The sequence below is a fragment of the Ranitomeya variabilis genome, chromosome 3 (assembly GCF_051348905.1).
Source record: "Ranitomeya variabilis isolate aRanVar5 chromosome 3, aRanVar5.hap1, whole genome shotgun sequence".
In the NCBI taxonomy this organism is placed as follows: domain Eukaryota; kingdom Metazoa; phylum Chordata; class Amphibia; order Anura; family Dendrobatidae; genus Ranitomeya; species Ranitomeya variabilis.
In genome coordinates, this window is record NC_135234.1 from 192921349 (window position 1) to 192939494 (window position 18146).

At 42.8% G+C, this 18146-nt stretch overlaps 1 protein-coding gene across 3 annotated transcripts in view; it reads left to right on the top strand.

Moving 5' to 3' along the window:
• The window catches only part of MAGI3 (membrane associated guanylate kinase, WW and PDZ domain containing 3), a 341658-nt gene that overhangs the window by 247005 nt on the left and 76507 nt on the right, over positions 1-18146 (top strand). For all 3 annotated transcript variants that reach the window (XM_077294928.1, XM_077294929.1, XM_077294930.1), the window contains exons 8-9: positions 15574-15680; positions 15768-15956. In XM_077294928.1, coding sequence (XP_077151043.1) covers positions 15574-15680; positions 15768-15956 — 296 coding nt within the window. The remainder of the gene's footprint in view (positions 1-15573; positions 15681-15767; positions 15957-18146) is intronic.

Below are 18146 nucleotides of genomic sequence, written 5' to 3' on the forward strand. Positions count from 1 at the left end.
GTCTCGCAAGCCGCCTGTCATGGCTGCCGTGACCAATCGGCGACGGCCACAGTCCGATTAGTCCCTCCCTACTCCCCTGCAGTCAGTGCCTGGCGCCCGCTCCATACTCCCCGCAGTCACCGCTCACACAGGGTTAATGACAGCGGTAACGGACCGCGTTATGCCGCGGGTAACTCACTCCGTTACCGCCGCTATTAACCCTCTGTCACCAAGTTTTTACTATTGACGCTGTCAATAGTAAAAAGATCTAATGTTAAAAATAATTTTAAAAATAAAAAATCATTATATACTCATCTACGGCACCTTTCCCGCTCCCCGCGACGCTCCGGTGACCGCTCCATGCAAGCGTCAGGTTCCGGTGGCAAGGATCTTCCATGACGAGAAGGACCTTCCATGACGCTGCACCGCGCACAGTCGACAGAACTACAAGGGTACCCTCGGAAGGTGAGTATATGTTTATTTTTTATTTTTTAACCTGTGACATACGTGGCTGGGCAATATACTACGTAGCTGGGCAATATACTATGTGACTGGCCAATATACTACGTAGCTGGGCAATGTACTATGTGACTGGCCAATATAGTATGTGGCTGGGCAATATACTACGTGGCTCTGTGCTGTATACTACTTCACTGGGCAATATACTACGTGGCTCTGTGCTGTATACTACGTCGCTGTGCATTATACTACGTGGCTCTGCTGTATACTACGTCGCTGTGCAATATACTACGTGGCTCTGTGCTGTATACTACTTCACTGGGCAATATACTACGTGGCTCTGTGCTGTATACTACGTCACTGGGCAATATACTACGTCACTGGGCAATATACTACATTGCTGGGCAATATACTACGTGGTTGGGCAATATATTCCATGGGCTGTGCTATATACTACGTGGGCTGTGCGATATACTACGTTGACATGCATATTCTAGAATACCCGATGCATTAGAATCGGGCCACCATCTAGTGTATATATATATATCTTTATGTTTCATAGCGAGATAGCAGAATAACTGATAATTCATTTGTCGGCTTCTGTAAAATCATTGCAGAACCTGACAGGATAGGAGACATGGTTTACATACAGTAAATGCATGCAGAACAGTTAGATTTATATGTCAGTGTCTAATACTGTTAATAGTATGTGTGTGTAAAATGTGTAAAATTTGGGACCTGTATGTATTTACTGAAATAATGTATTCACGGAATTAACTGTTGTGGGCTCCCGTGCAATTTTCTGCGCCAGAGAGGGAAATCCAGTGACTGAGGGCAGATATTACTAGGCTAGAAAGGGACCATGGTTATTGCCTTTACCCTGGCTAAAAACATCTGCCCCCAGCCACCCCAGAAAAGGCTCATCTCTAAGATGCGCCAATTCCGGCACTTAAGGTACCTTCACACGAAGCGACGCTGCAGCGATAGCGACAACGATGCCGATCGCTGCAGCGTCGCTGTTTGATCGCTGGGGAGCTGTCACACAGACCGCTCTCCAGCGACCAACGATGCCGAGGTCCCCGGGTAACCAGGGTAAACATCGGGTTGCTAAGCGCAGGGCCGCGCTTAGTAACCCGATGTTTACCCTGGTTACCAGCGTAAAAGTAAAAAAAACAAACAGCACATACTCACCTGCGCGTCCCCTGCCGTCTGCTTCCTGACACTGACTGAGCTCCGGCCCTAACAGCACAGCGGTGACGTCACCGCTGTGCTTTCACTTTCACTTTAGGGCCAGCGCTCAGTAAGTGTCAGGAAGCAGACGCTGGGGGACGCGCAGGTGAGCATGTACTGTTTGTTTTTTTTACTTTTACGCTGGTAACCAGGGTAAACATCGGGTTACTAAGCGCGGCCCTGCCCTTGGTAACCCGATGTTTACCCTGGTTACCAGTGTAAAACATCGCTGGTATCGTTGCTTTTGCTGTCAAACACAACGATACACAGCGATCGGACGACCAAATAAAGTTCTGGACTTTATTCAGCAACCAGCGACATCACAGCAGGATCCTGATCGCTGCTGCGTGTCAAACAAAACGATATCGCTAGCCATGACGCTGCAACGTCACGGATCGCTAGCGATGTCGTTTCGTGTGAAGGTACCTTTAGCCTCTCTCTTCCCACTTCCCTGTATCAGTGGCATGTGGGGTAATAAGGGGTTAATGTCACCTTTGTATTGTAAGGTAACATTAAGCCTGTCTTAGTAATGGAGAGGTGTCAATAGGACACCTATCCATTACTAATCCTAAAGTTTGTAAAGGGTTAAAATCAGCAAGGGATAAAATAATTATTTCCTTCACTGTATCTAGAAACAGTAAACAGAGGGGCGCAATAGCTCATTTTCCAAAATAACAATTAGTTTACTGTAAGGTAAAATTCTCACCTTTACACTTTGTGAGTATGCACAACACATATATTACGTATGATAGGAGGGCTGCAGATGGCAGCGGACCCGCGAAGGATCTTCAAGAAATTCCGGATAGGATATTCAAGATGCTGACAATTCCGCGCTCCTCCAAAATCAGGCAAAGGAATCACAGAGTTCAGAAGAGTTGCATACTTTATTCAGGGCTATAAAACTACGCTTTTCGTGGATGTCCTGTCCACTTCCTCAGATCCATTGAACAAATGGTTCAAAATTTAATTCCAATTGAGTTCGTAACATATCTTTATGGGAGTAAAAGTTACATTTTCCTATACAGAACTGAAAACCTCTGTTTTCCTTCCCACAATCATGGTGTTAGTGGGAATATCCAACATAAAAAAAAGCAGCAAATGTTATGAAGCAAAAAAACAAACACTTCTTACCTGCTCAGTGTCAGCCTGTTTTGTTAAGTAGCGACTAGCATGTGACCGCTGCCAGCCTGTGAGTGCACCCTACTATTGGCATCACGGCTCTGATGTTTTGTAGCTTTTGCTGCAGTTTTCATTTAGTAATTTTTATTTTTATTATAGCTATTCTACTTGTTAACATTTTTTTTCTTTTTTAAAAGTAACTTTTAAATGATGACATGACTATTATTTAAAAGTCCTAAAATTACAGCTCTGTAGTAAATCTGCCTTCAGTAAGCACTTCCACAGGCATTGTCTGCTTTCCTTCTAAATCCTCTTCCTCGTTGGCTGTGGAATGACTGACGGGTAGGATTTAGCTTAGTTGGGGCTTATCGTGACCAATTTCCCAATGCCTATAGAGTAGTGGGAAAGTTTCCTGGTACAGCAAGCTGCCTAAGGCTTGGTTTCTGAATATCTGTTTTTATCCAGAATATTCAAGCCTGAGCCAAACCCAACAGATGCAAAGTTGTGAACATTGTGTGTTGGTCCTACATCCATAGACTGATTGAGCAAAAAACCTGATGTACCTGATCTCTGGGAATGGTTCCATACAAATCAATGGTATTAATTTCTACAACAGTTTCCCTTCATTCTAGAGGGAATAAACACTGGATGTCCTGAGAAATGAGGTATAACGTTAGGCAGCCAGCCCATAGTGGTGGGAGGGGAAGATGTTGTGTGATGTGGAGTAGGTAAAAAATAATCAATGCTTCTTACAAGAACTAAAGCATAAATGTACAGTAGCATGGAAAAGTTTGAGCACCCTTGTCAAATTTACTGTTATTGTGAACAGTTAGGCAAGTTTAAGATGAAATAATCTCTAAAAGGCCTTAAGTTTAAGATGACACATTTCCTTTTGTATTTTAAACAAAATAATGTTTTTATCTTTTTTACATTTTAAAAAAGGAAAATGGGCCGAGGCAAAAGTTTTGGCACTCTGCATGGTTGCTACCTAGTAGCACCCCCTTTTGAAAGTATCACAGCTTGTAAACGCTTTTTGTAACCAGCCAAGAGTCTTTCATGTCTTGTTTGAGGGATTTTTATCCATTCTTCCTTGGAAAAATCTTTCAGTTCACTTCTACACTGCTATTTTGATGTACAGCCACAGATTTTCGATGATGTTAAGATCATGCGACTGTGAGGGCCATTGTAAAACCTTCAGCTTGTTCCTTTTGAGGTAGTCTATTGTGAATTTTGATGTGTGTTTAGGATCATTTTCCATTTGTAGAAGCCATCCTCTTTTCAACTTTGGCATTTTTATTTTTTTTTACAGATGGTGTTATGTTAGCATGAACAATTTGTTGAAATTTCATGGAATCCTTTCTTCCCTCTACTCTTGAAATGTTCCCTGTGCCATTGACTGCAACACAACCCCAAAACATGATTCTTCTACCCCATGCTTAATGGTTGGCAAGATGTACTTTTCCTGCCATTGCCCTTTTTTTCCACACATACCTTTGGTCATTGTGTTCAAATATTTCTGTTAACCTCATCAGTCCACAGGACTTGTTTGCAAAATGCATCAGACTTGTTTAGATGTTCTTTTGCACACTTTTGAGTCTGAATGTTAGGATGAGAACGCGGGAGAGGTTTTTTTCTGATGGCTCTGTCATGCAGGCCATATTTGTGCAGATGTTTCTTTAAAGTAGAACAATGTACTACAATTCCAGAGTCTGGTAAATCTTTCTGAAGGTCTTTTGCAGTCAAGCGAGACTTCTGATTTGCCTCTTTAGGAATCCTACAATCAGCTCTCACTGAAATTTTGCTTGGTCTCCCAGAGCTTATTTCACCTCCACTGTTCCTGTTAACTGCCATTTCTTAATTACATTATGAACTGAGGAATGGGTAACATGAAAACACTATTCTATCTTCCTATAGCTTTCTCCTGCTTTGTTGGCCTCCACCATTTCCATTTTCAGAGTTCTAGACAGCTGCTTAGAAGAACCTATGGCTGCTGTTTTTTGGCACAAGGTTAGAGGAGGCTTGGTTTTTATAAAGCTAGGAAAGGCCAGATGATTTACATTTTCCAACGATGATAGTGAACAAGCCATAACCCCAACAGGCTACCTTATTTTTTGGACTATAAGACGCACCGGACCATAAGACGCACCCCAAATTTTCAGACGGAAAATAGGGAAAAAATGTAATGTCAAATGGAGGTCTGTCTTACAGTCCGAATTCAGCTTACCAGGCAGTGATCGGCACATGTGGAGGAGTGGTCACAGGGGTTGTTCGGTGGTCCAGGCTGGTGCGATGGCCTCCGGGAAATCTCATCCCATGCTGGTGCGGTAGTGGTGCTCTGTGTTGCGGTGGTGGTGCTCTGTGGTGCTCCTCTGTGGGGTGGCAGCAGTGGTGATCCTCTGTGGGGTGGTGGTGGTGATGGTCTGTGGTTCGGCGAGGCCCCCGCAGATCCAGTGTTGCGATGCGGTGGCCTCCGGGAAATTGGTCGCCGGGGCCACGCATGCTCAGATTCAGATCTCTGCAACAAGATCTCATCCCAGCATGAGATCTCATTGCCGAGATCTGAATTTAAGCATGCACCGCAGCACTGGATCTGCGGGGGCCTCCGGGCTTTCACGAAATGCCAGCGGAGCCCCGCTGCCAAACAGAGCATCACCACCGCCACCCAGCCGCACCAGCCTGGGAAGGGAGGCTGCATGGCCTTGCAGCGTCGGACCAGGATCACTGCCATAGTATTTGTAAGTATATTCTGACCATAAGACGCACAAAAAATTTTTTGGGGAAAACGTGCGTCTTATGGTCCGAAAAATACGGTAATTTAAGGTTCCGAAACCTTGGTCAAAGTTATCTGAGCTCACAAATCTCCAATGGTGCCCAAAATGTTTGCATTTGCCCATTTTCCTTTTTGTAATTTTTTCAATTAAAAAAAAATGATATATATATATATATATATATATATATATATATATATATATACATATATATATACATATATATACATAATATAATATTTTTTTTACTAAAATGCAAAGTATTCATTAACTTTAGTCCTTTTAGAGGTCATATAATCTTCAACTTGCTTAAAGGTATGTTTCCACGTGACGTGCCGACAGCGCTTTGGACGCAGCAGATCCCCGCTCTGTACAAAGCACTGCCGGCTTTTGTACGTGCGGTGATTCCGTATGTATTCATTGAACACATGCGGAATCTCTGCATCCTTTACATAGAACGGTGCTATTTATCTTGCGGAGACTGTGCGTCTCCGCAACAAAAATAGACATGCTGAGGTCTATAAAGTTGCGCCGCATGTGCGTACACGCAGGTTTGCCACCTACATTTTTATACGCATAGTGGATATGGGATTTCATAAAATCCCATGCACTATGCTGTAACATCTGGACGCTGCAGATTGGATGTTGCAGCTGTATGCAGTGTCCAATCCATAGCAAATACGCCACGTGGAAACATACCCTATCTGTTCACAATAACAGGAATTTTGACCAGGGGTGCCCAAGCTGTTACACGCCATTGTATTTGCTTTACTGGCAGAACATTTAATCAGAATGCTTAACAGTTTCATAAAACACAAATTCTAAATACTTTCTTTTATTGAATAAGACAGCAGGGCTTAGTTGACGTGTTCATCAAGGAGTTAATGTTCTCCATACTCATTAAGGGTAGAACATTAGTCAAGAATTGCTAAATGTGTAATTGCACTGGTAATTCCCTGGTAGAAATATCTGGGGAGACTACTTAATTTGAGAGTGCTAGTCATAGTGACAGCTTTGTGAAGGAAGAGTCTGCGAGCATCACACTGAAACGGAGCAACTGCACTCGCTACATTAATTCCCTGGTCTTGGTGGCACGTCTGATAAAACACCGCAGTAATTGGGAAACAATTGGAACTATTAATGCTTTTTTGTCTCCCATGTTTCTTAAAATATGTAGACTATTAGCAACTTTAATTTGTCTAACATGATCACTTCTATGTTAAAGTTAATGTTTCTATTCCACGGTGTGGACCAGCTAATTGGATTAGAATTTTTCTATGTATGAGCAGGTGCACTCTCTTGCGTGTTGTGAGAAGCAGCTGTGGTGTTCTGTATGTAGGGTTACAGTACTCTAGGAGTCCCATGTACTGGACTCGCACAGGAATGTCCTCAAGGCTACATTCACACTAGTGTTCCAGTGATTAAAAAAAAAATTAAAGTACGTGTCATCTGTTTTATACAGATCACAACAAAACTTTGATGGGGTTGGATACACAAAACAATAAGAAAAGAACTTGCTCTTGAGTCTCACAGGTTCCTTTTTTAAACCTATGTTTGTTTAGATCAATTTAACTATGGATCAGTGTGCCGTATGAACAAAAAAAGTGAACAGCACTAGGACATGTCACTCTGTGGATCAATGTGCCGTATGAGCAAAAAAGTGAACAGCACTAGGACGTGTCACTCTATGGATCAATGTGCCGTCTGAGCAAAAAAAGCGAACATCACTAGGACATGTCACTCATTGAATCAGTGTGACGTCTGAACAAAAACAGTGGACAGCACTAGGATGTGTCACTATAGATCAAGTGCCGTCTGAGGGAAAAAAGCAAACAGCACTAGGATGTGTTTTTGTTGCCATTGGGTACATTCACACATCCGTGTTACTTCCTAGTGTGGTCCATTTTTTTTCTCAGACACCACACTGACTGGTAGAGCATCATCGATCCCTACACACATCTGTTTTAAAAACTGGTCTATGTTACTGAGCAGGTCCTACTCTCATTGTTTTGCAGATCACACTAGACCATTAACCCCTTCCCGACCTGTGACGCCACGTAGGCGTCATGAAAGTCGGTGCCAATCCGACCTGTGACGCCTATGTGGTGTCATGGAGTGATCGCGTCCCTGCAGATCGGGTGAAAGGGTTAACTCCAATTTCACCCGATCTGCAGGGACAGGGGGAGTGGTACTTTAGCCCAGGGGGGTGGCTTTGCCCCCACGTGGCTACGATGGCTCTGATTGGCTGTTGAAAGTACAACAGCCAATCAGAGCAATTTGTAATATTTCACCTATGAAAAGTGGTGAAATATTACAATCCAGCCATGGCCGATGCTGCAATATCATCGGCCATGGCTGGAAACCCTGATCTGCCCCCCCCCCCCCTCCACCGCCACCGATCTCCTCCCCAGTCCTCCGTCCTGTGCTCCGCTCCCCTCCGTCCACCTGTACGCTCCCCCGTGCTCCAATCCCACCCCCTCCCCGTGCTCCGATCCCTCCCTCATACTTACCGAGCCTCCCGGTGTCTGTCCGTCTGCTCCATGGGCGCCGCCATCTTGCAAAATGGCGGGCGCATGCGTAGTGCGCCCGCCGAATCTCGTTCCATGTACATTTTGATCACTGTGATTAAACCTATCACAGTGATCAAAATAAAAAAAATAGTAAATGACCCCCCCCCCCCTTTATCACCCCCATACGTAGGGACAATAATAAAATGAAGAAAATATATTTACTTTTATTTTTTCACTAGGGTTAGGGTTAGAACTAGGGTTAGAACTAGGGTTAGGGTAAGGCTATGTGCACACGTATTCTGGTCCTCTGCGGATTTTTCCGCAGCGGGTTTGATAAATCCGCAGTGCAAAACCGCTGCGGATTTATCGCGGATTTACCGTGGTTTTTCTGCGGATTTCACTGCGGTTTTACAACTGCGGTTTTCTATAGGAGCAGCTGTAAAACCGCTGCGGAATCCGCAGAAAGAAGTGACATGCTGCGGAATGTAAACCGCTTCGTTTCCGCGCAGTTTTTTCCGCAGCATGTGCACAGCGTTTTTTGTTTCCCATAGGTTTACATTGAACTGTGGATCCGCAGCGTTTTCCGCAGCATGTGCACATACCCTTAGAATTAGGCTATGTGCACACGGTGCGGATTTGGCTGCGGATCTGCAGCGGATTGGCCGCTGCGGATTCGTAGCAGTTTTCCATCAGGTTTACAGTACCATGTAAACCTATGGAAAACCAAATCCGCTGTGCCCATGGTGCGGAAAATACTGCGCGGAAACGCTGCATTGTATTTTCCGCAGTATGTCAATTCTTTGTGCAGATTCCGCAGCATTTTACACCTGTTCCTCAATAGGAATTTTTCAAAAATGCTGCGGAAAAATCTCACACGAATCCGCAACGTGGGCACATAGCCTTAGGGTTAGGGTTGGATTTAGGGCTAGGGTTGGAAATAGGGCTAAGATTAGGCTTGTGGTTAGGGTTAGGGGTATGTTGGGGTTACAGTTGTGGTTAGGGGTGTGTTGGGGTTAGGGTTGGGATTAGGGTTAGAGGTGTGTTGGGGTTAGGGTTGTGGTTAGGGGGTGTGTTGGTTAGGGTTGTGATTAGGGTTATGGCTAGAGTTGGGATTAGGGTTAGGGGTGTGTTTGGGTTAGTGTTGGAGTTAGAATTGAGGGGTTTCCACTGTTCAGGCACATCAGGGGTCTCCAAACGCAACATGGCGCCACCATTGATTCCAGCCAATCTTGCGTTCAAAAAGTCAAATGGTGCTACCTCCCTTCCGAGCCCCGACGTGCACCCAAACAGTGGTTTACCCCCACATATGGGGTACCCACATACTCAGGACAAACTGGGCAACAATTATTGCGGTCCAATTTCTCTTGTTACCCTTGCGAAAATAAAAAATTGCTTGCTAAAACATCATTTGTGAGGAAAGCAAAATATTTTTTTATTTTCACGGCTCTGCGTTGTAAACTTCTGTGAAGCACTTGGGGGTTCAAAGTGCTCACCACACATCTAGATAAGTTCCTTGGGGGGTCTAGTTTCCAAAATGGGGTCACTTGTGGGGGGTTTCTACTTTTTAGGCACATCAGGGGCTCTGCAAACGTAACATGATGCCCGCAGACCATTCCATCAAAGTCTGCATTCCAAAATGTCACTACTTCCCTTCCGAGCCCCGACGTGTACCCAAACAGTAGTTCCCCCCCACATATGGGGTATCAGCGTACTCAGGACAAACTGGACAACAACTTTTCGGGTCCAATTTGTCCAGTTACCCTTGTGAAAATAAAAAATAGCGGACTAAAAAATCATTTTTGAGGAAAGAAAAATTATTTTTTATTTTCACGGCTCTGCGTTATAAACTTCTGTGAAGCACTTGGGGGTTTAAAGTGGTCACCGCACATCTAGATTAGTTCCACAGGAGGTCTAGTTTCCAAAATGGGGTCACATGTGGGGGAGCTCCAATGTTTAGGCACACAGGGGCTATCCAAACGCGACATGGTGTCCGCTAACTATTGGAGCTAATTTTTCATTCAAAAAGTCAAACGGTGCTCCTTCCCTTCCGAGCCCTGCCGTGTGCCCAAACAGTGGTTTACCCCCACTTGTGAGGTATCAGTGTACTCAGGAGAAATTGCCCAATAAATTTTAGGATCCATTTTATCCTGTTGCTCATGTGGAAATTAACAAATTGAGGCTAAAAGAAATTTTTTGCCAAAAAAAAAAAAGTACTTTTTCATTTTTACGGATCAATTTGTGAAGCACCTGGGGGTTCAAAGTGCTCACTATGCATCTAGATAAGCTCCTTGGGGGGTCTTATTTCCAAAATGGGGTCACATGTGGGGGAGCTCCAATGTTTAGGCACACAGGGGCTATCCAAACGCGACATGGTGTCCGCTAACGATTGGAACTAATTTTTCATTCAAAAGTCAAATGGCGCTCCTTCCCTTCTGAGCCCTGTCGTGCGCCCAAACAGTGGTTCCCCCCCCCACATATGGGGTATTGGCGTAAGCAGGACAAATTGTACAATAACTGTTGGGGTCCAGTTTCTCTTTTTACCCTTGGGAAAATAATAAAATTGTTGCTAAAAGATCATTTTTGTGACTAAAAAGTTAAATGTTCATTTTTTCCTTCCATGTTGCTTCTGCTGCTGTGAAGCACCTTAAGGGTTAATAAACTTCTTGAATGTGGTTTTTGAGCACCTTGAGGGGTGCAGTTTTTAGAATGGTGTCACTTTTGGGTATTTTCAGCCATATACAACCCTCAAACTGACTTCAAATGTGAGGTGGTCCCTAAAAAAAATGGTTTTGTAAATTTCGTTGTAAAAATGAGAAATCGCTGGTCAAATTTTAACCCTTATAACTTCCTAGCAAAAAAAATTTTGTTTCCAAAATTGTGCTGATGTAAAGTAGACATGTGGGTAATGTTATTTATTAACTATTTTGTGTCACATAACTCTCTCATTTAACAGAATAAAAATTCAAAATTTGAAAATTGCGAAATTTTCAAAATTTTTGCCAAATTTCCATTTTCTTCACAAATAAACACAAAAATTATTGACCTAAATTTACCACTAACGTGAAGCCCAATATGTCACGAAAAAACAGTCTCAGAACCGCTAGGATCCGTTGAAGCGTTCCTGAGTTATTACCTCATAAAGGGACACTGGTCAGAATTGCAAAAAAACAGTCAGGTCATTAAGGTCAAAATAGGCTGGGTCATGAAGAGGTTAATGTCTATGGAGATCCAAATAAAATAGATGAGACACAGATGCTTTCTACTGCAGAGCGCCATCTGAGTTTCATCTGTTTTTATCTCTTACATTAGGAGTCATTGGATAAAAAAATATTCAGTCTACCGGTCTCAGTGGAAGAAAAACGAATGAGAAAATAGCATTGATGCAACTAGGATGATACCCAAGATACAATCTGTCTCTCACTCAGATGATAACACTCGTGATAACACGACTAACAAACGGACTAAGAATGGAACACATTTGCACAAAAACTTGGCAATTTTTTTTAACTTCTTCACGACGGATGAAGTATGTATGTTATCGGTCATGCCGCTGCCTTTGATGCGGATTCTGGCCCTGAGCCCACATCTTTCCCAGCAATTGGTGGCTGATTTAATCAGCCATCAAGTGCCTCTAAGGGTATGTTTCCACGGTACGTAAACGCTGCTTGTTTGACGCTGCAGCGTCAAACAAGCAGCGTCCAGATGTTCCAGCATAGTGGAGGGGATTTTATGAAATCCCGTCTCCACTATGCGTGGAAACCCGCACGCGGAGGCCCTGCGACTCCGGACATGCTGCGCGTCTTTTCAGAACGCAGCATGTCCGTACACCTTGCGGGGACGCAGCGTCCCCGCAAGGCATATCACAGGGCCCTATGGCGAGGGGTGCGATGATCCCGGATGTGTACTGTACACATCCGGCACCATCGCGTCCCATTAAGGGGGCGGGGCTTAGCGCCGAGCGGCTTCGCCGCTTTGGCGATCCCGCCGGCGAAACGGACCGTGGAGACGTACCCTAACAGCTGCGGACGGATCTGAGATCCACCTACGGCTGTTAAGTTAAATGCCGCTGTCAATCACTGACAGCAACATTTAACACATGCTGGTCGAAAGCGCCCTTTTGGGCCCCTGTCACGGGATCTCAGGGTGCTGATGGGCTTTCATGACAGCCGAGGGTCTGCAGATACCCCCATGCCTGTCATTATGAATTTGCTGTTATAGATTGTGATTTTTGCATAGACGATCGAACGATCAAAGCTTCAAGTTTCCTAAGAGGACTAAAATAAAAAGTAAAAAATATAAAAGTTTAAAAAAAATAAATACACATGTTCAAATCACCCCTCCCTTTTGCCCCATTAAAAATAAAACAATTGAAAAATATACATTTGATATCACTGCGATCAGAAATGTTCGATCTGTTAAAATACAAGGTAAATTAAACTGATAAACAGTGTATCGAGAGAAAAAAATCACGACACCAGAATTCCGGGGTTTTTTGGTTGTATTGTATCTATCCCAAAATTGTATCAATAAAAACACCAGCTAAAGCCACAAAAAATATGCCCTTCGCAAGCAAATTAGAATGTTTCAGGTCTCGGAAAATGGCGACAAACACAAAAACATTGTTTCATACAAATTTTTTTCACCACTTAATAAATAATGAAGTATACATGTTTGGTATCTGCATACTTGTACTCACTTGGGGAATAATATTACCAGGTCAGTTTTATCATGTAGTTAACATGGTAAATAAAAAAAAAATAATAATAATAATAATAATTGGAACTTTATTGCAATTTCACAGCACTTGCACTTTTTTCCGTTTTCTGTACACTATATGGTAAAACCAATGATGTCATTCAAAAGTAGAACTCATCCTGCAAACAACAATCCCTCACATGGCCATATGGACGAAAACAATTGAAAAGTACCGTATATGGCTATTTGAAAAAAGATGGAGGAAATAAACGAAAGCGAAAAACGGAAAATCGCCCAGAGGTGAAGGGGTAGAGTCGCAAATGATGAATCATCCAAAAACTTTTCGAAACCCCCAAACCTCACCCAAAATAACAATAATTAAAAAACAAACAAACAGGTGAACACACATGAAATTGATTTTTGAAAAAAAATACCAAATTCAAAGAAGAAGAATGCGCAAATGAAAAACTCTAAAATCTAAAAAATATAAGGCGCAAATGTAATAGCTAATTTGGCTTTTTGTCCCTGTTGTATGCTACCCTTAGATTGGTGCACTATCGCTGTACGGAGCAGATCAAGGTGCTGAGCCCGCTCTATACAGCACAGGTACCGGCTGTATTACAGAGCCAGCACGTGAAAGTAACTGATGCCATTGAAGCTGGCTCCAGTTATATTTTTAACCTCTTAAATGCCATTATTAAGCGTGCAAGTAGCATTTAAAAGACATAAAGATGGTGGTCGTCACTTGGGTCGGCCAGTTGCAATGACTTCTGAAGGCCTCCATATCTGCCATGTGACATCTCCTATGAAGCCCTGCCTGTTGTATTGCATAGGAGATTAAGAGATCATAGGTTCTTGTCCCCTGAGGGAACTAATTAAAAATGTAATAATCGTTAAAAGAATATTTTTTAATATGTAAAATAAAGTAAAAAGTGAAAAAAAAAGTTTAAATCTGCCTCTGTTTTATTAAATGTAAATGGTGAAATGTAAATTATTTAAAAACAGAACTCCATATTTGCTGTTGCTGTATAGGAGCTGATGGGGAGGAAGAGGAAGAGGGAACTCAGCTCCTCCCCCTCCAATCTGCATAGAATCTTATAAGCAGCAACTGCCATCTCCTATTTTAGTAGTGGAATAATCTGACATCACTGAATACAGATATTACTGGTGAATTGAGAACTTTGAGCATGAATGATCCTGGCTGAGAAAGAAGCAGATTTCGCTGAGAAGATATAGTACAAAGTTGCTTAATTATATGTGTACTAATGATTTATGAAATAAAAATCAAAATAACGTTTACGCTTTAAAGATGTTTTTTTTGTGGAAGTGCTTTAGGCAAGTGTCAAAACAATCAAAATCATTGTTCAGACTTTACTTAATTAAAAAAGTTATTTGGAAATATTTTTGACAATCTCCCCTTCACCCCCGGAGCTTTTTCCGTTTTTCCGTTTTCGTTTTTCGCTCCCCTCCTTCCCAGAGCCATAACTTTTTTATTTTTCCGTCAATTTGACCATGTGAAGGCTTATTTTTTGCGGGACGAGTTGTACTTTTGAACGACATCATTGGTTTTAGCATGTCGTGTACTAGAAAACGGGAAAAAAATTCCAAGTGCAGTGAAATTGCAAAAAAAGTGCAATCCCACACTTGTTTTTTGCTTGCCTATTTTGCTAGGTTCACTAAATGCTAAAACTGACCTGCCATTATGATTCTCCAGGTCACTACGAGTTCATAGACACCTAAAATGACTAGGTTATTTTTCACCTAAGTGGTGAAAAAAAATTCCAAACTTTGCAAAAAACAAAACAAAACAAAATTGCGCCATTTTCCGATACTCGTAGCGTCTCCATTTTTCGTGATCTGGGGTCAGGTGAGGGCTTATTTTTTGCGTGCCGAGCTGGTGTTTTTAATGATAGCATTTTGGTGTAGATACGTTCTTTTGATCGCCCGTTATTGCATTTTAATGCAATGTCGTGGCGACCAAAAAAACGTAAATCTGGCGTTTCGAATTTTTTTCTCATTACTCCATTTAGCGATCAGGTTAATGCTTTTTTTTTATTGATAGATCGGGCGATTCTGAACGCGGCGATACCAAATATGTGTAGGTTGGGGTTTTTTTTTATTGATTTATTTTGATTGGGGCGAAAGGGGGGTGATTTAAACTTTTATATATTTTTTTTTTTTTTCACATTTTTAAAAACTTTTTTTTTTTACTTTTGCCATGCTTCAATAGCCTCCATGGGAGGCTAGAAGCAGGCACAGCCCGATCGGCTCTGCTACATAACAGCGATCATCAGATCGCTGTTATGTAGCTAAAATGCAGGTGTGCTGTGAGCGCCGACCACAGGGGGGCGCTCACAGCCACCGGCAATCAGTAACCATAGAGGTCTCAAGGACCTCTATGGTTACAATGGAGGAGCATCGCCGAGCCCCGATCATGTGACGGGGGTCGGCGATGCGCTCATATCCGGCCGCACGGCCGGATGCGGTAGTTAAATGCCGCTGTCTGCGTTTGACAGCGGCATTTAACTAGTTAATAGCGGCGGGTGATCGCGATTTCACCCGCCGCTATTGCGCGCACATGTCAGCTGTAAAAAACAGCTGACATGTCGCGACTTTGATGTGCGCTCACCGCCGGAGCGCACATCAAAGCGGGGGTCCCGACATGTGACGTATTATTCCGTCACATGTCGGGAAGGTTAAAAGTGATTTTTTGTTAAAGTGGCGCTTTTTCTTCTCTTACATAAGCGTGTCGTGTTAACTGTCTGTTGGCTCTTGGCTGGTTATATCATCCGTTTTTGTTTGGGTTTTTTTAGTCACATTAATCAGAAAACTCAGTTTGAGAATCCAGTCCTAGAAGCTAAAAGAAGGAAACAGCTTGGCCAGCTGAGCTTGCCACCATCCGAGGGGGCATTACTTCCAGGTACAGTATGTTTTTCCTTCCTAGTTAGTAACGTAGGAATATTATATTTACAGATCTATTGATCGTTCTGTTTTCTTCCCACTTCAGAGCCGGACAAGTCCCCATTTACCAGGGATCCAGCCCTTCTAAAGGGAGCAATACTGCGTACATCCCTTAAGAAGAGCTCCATGGGGTTCGGCTTTACCATCATTGGAGGGGACAGACCAGATGAGTTTCTTCAGGTCAAAAATGTCTTGAAAGACGGCCCAGCTGCACAAGATGGCAAGATTGCTCCAGGTACGACACGCAAACCACAAACTTGCTGTACCCAATCAAAGAAGCAAAATATGTCCTTGCTTCTGCAATTATTCTATTTTTCTGCCGCGAGCCTGACATTTTATCAATCTGTTATTATTCATTATTTAGGGCAAATGTCCCATTATGGCCATCAATACAACTTATCTGATCAATGATTCATCATAATGGACGCGGATAGCTATAGCTGAACCAGAACTATTGCTGAGTGTACATCTTATGGAGGGGATAGATTATAGCCCTGATAGACCAATGGGAGAATAAAGGGCTTCTGTAAATTTGAAATATTAAATGGACACAAACTCTTGTTAAAAGCCAAATTCAACATAACTTAATCTGTCAGCCATCGAGATATGGCTCATCCTTGTATTCCCTGTGAATTAACAGTTATGGAGCAAGGTTTCTTAGAACTCTGGGTTCCTCTGCTGCTGCTGTGTTATTCCTCCTGGTAGTGAATGAATAAATTGACAATTGGGTGTTGCTGTTGCTTATATCAATGTAGTGCGTCTCTTCTCATTATAACACAGTCCAAAGAATGACGATCAGTCCATACTTAAAGGGCATCTCGCAGTAGGATCAACCTTCCTAAGCCATCTATATGTGCACATAGGTGAAAGGAAGCTGATTAAAATGATACTTTGATATCTGCGATCTGATGTCTTATTTCAAAGAAATGCACGTTTCTTATTATATTTCTTATTATTATAAATGAGCTGTTAAGAAATTTGGGCCGGACACTGATCTCATTGAGAATCTGCCTCCAGAGCTTATTTTATATGAAAGGGGAAGTTACATGTCTGCTCTCGTCTGCTCTCCTGATCTCACAGCAGAGTTGTGTGTGATTATAACTGACACATCTGCAGGTTCCTCTAAGCTTCAGCTTTTGTGTCACTTCATGGAGCCAGTGTTCTAATACAGCTTAGCTGTGAGAGCTACAGCTGCGAAAGAGTTTGTAATGAGACGTAGTTAAGTTCTGCTGTTTTGTGTTAACTCCGTGTCTCACACTGGTAATGCCGCCTTTCATGTAAGATAATTCTCTGGAGGCAGATTCTGAAGGAGATATATGTGTGGCCCATAGATCTTAACAGCTCATTTACGTAACAGAAAAACATGGATTTCTTTTGAATACGACATCGGATTACAGACATCAAGGTATCATGTTTTTCAGCTTCCTATGACTTACATGCCAATATAGACTTAGGAGGATTCATCCTACTGAGAGATTCTCTTTAAATGGGTTGACAACCTCTGGAGAACATATTTATTTATTTATTTATTTATTTATTTTACTTGTATTCATGTATTTTGGGCTATAAATAATTTTTGCTATTCGGTTTCGTTAACAATGTAGATTTTTCTGTAGGATTTACTTTGATGTGGTATGTGGTCCTAAATCAGCTGAGAGGAGCTGATAAAAAGACAGATGAAACCGAGACTCTTCCATTGGGCTGTAACAATGAGCTCACTGTCAACTTCTCAGTTAACCCATTCTACAGTCAGCAATACTCAGTGCAACACAGGGCTATAGATTGCAAACAGTGCAACTGTTTTAATGAAATCCAATTACAAATTCATGTCTTAGGGCCCCTTCACACTGGTCGATTCTGCTACGATTACGACGCATTTGCGTCATATTCGACATCGCAGTACGAGCTCGTAGCCAGCGGTCACACTCTACGATGTTAACGCTTTTTCTGACGTAGTTGCGATGTGAACGTCACGCGTCGCAATCGTACGCTACCCTTCACACCGCCATAGTCCTACGACTCCGAGCGTGACGTATTACCAGCATGGGCGTGCTAAAACGTCACGCCCAATCAGGAGACAGGTATGCGGAAGCCCAACCCACGTAGTCGCATTACGAGCTCGTATGACCGCCGTCACATACTACGATTTCGACCGCCACAGCGAGACATTTACGACGAAAGAAAGTTCTGCTCTTTCTTTCACATCGTACGATGCTGGGCTGCGTCGCAAATCGTAACGCCATGTCACACTTTGCAACCTCGGAACGAGGACGGATAAACGTCACAAATCGAACGCTCGTTCAGACTTTGATTGCACAGTGTGAAGGGGCCCTTAAGAAGGGGTCTGAATGTGTGGAAGGGGCTCAGGATCTGATGTTTCTCCATAAGTGGCAGATACCGGCTATATTATATGGCCGGAATCTGT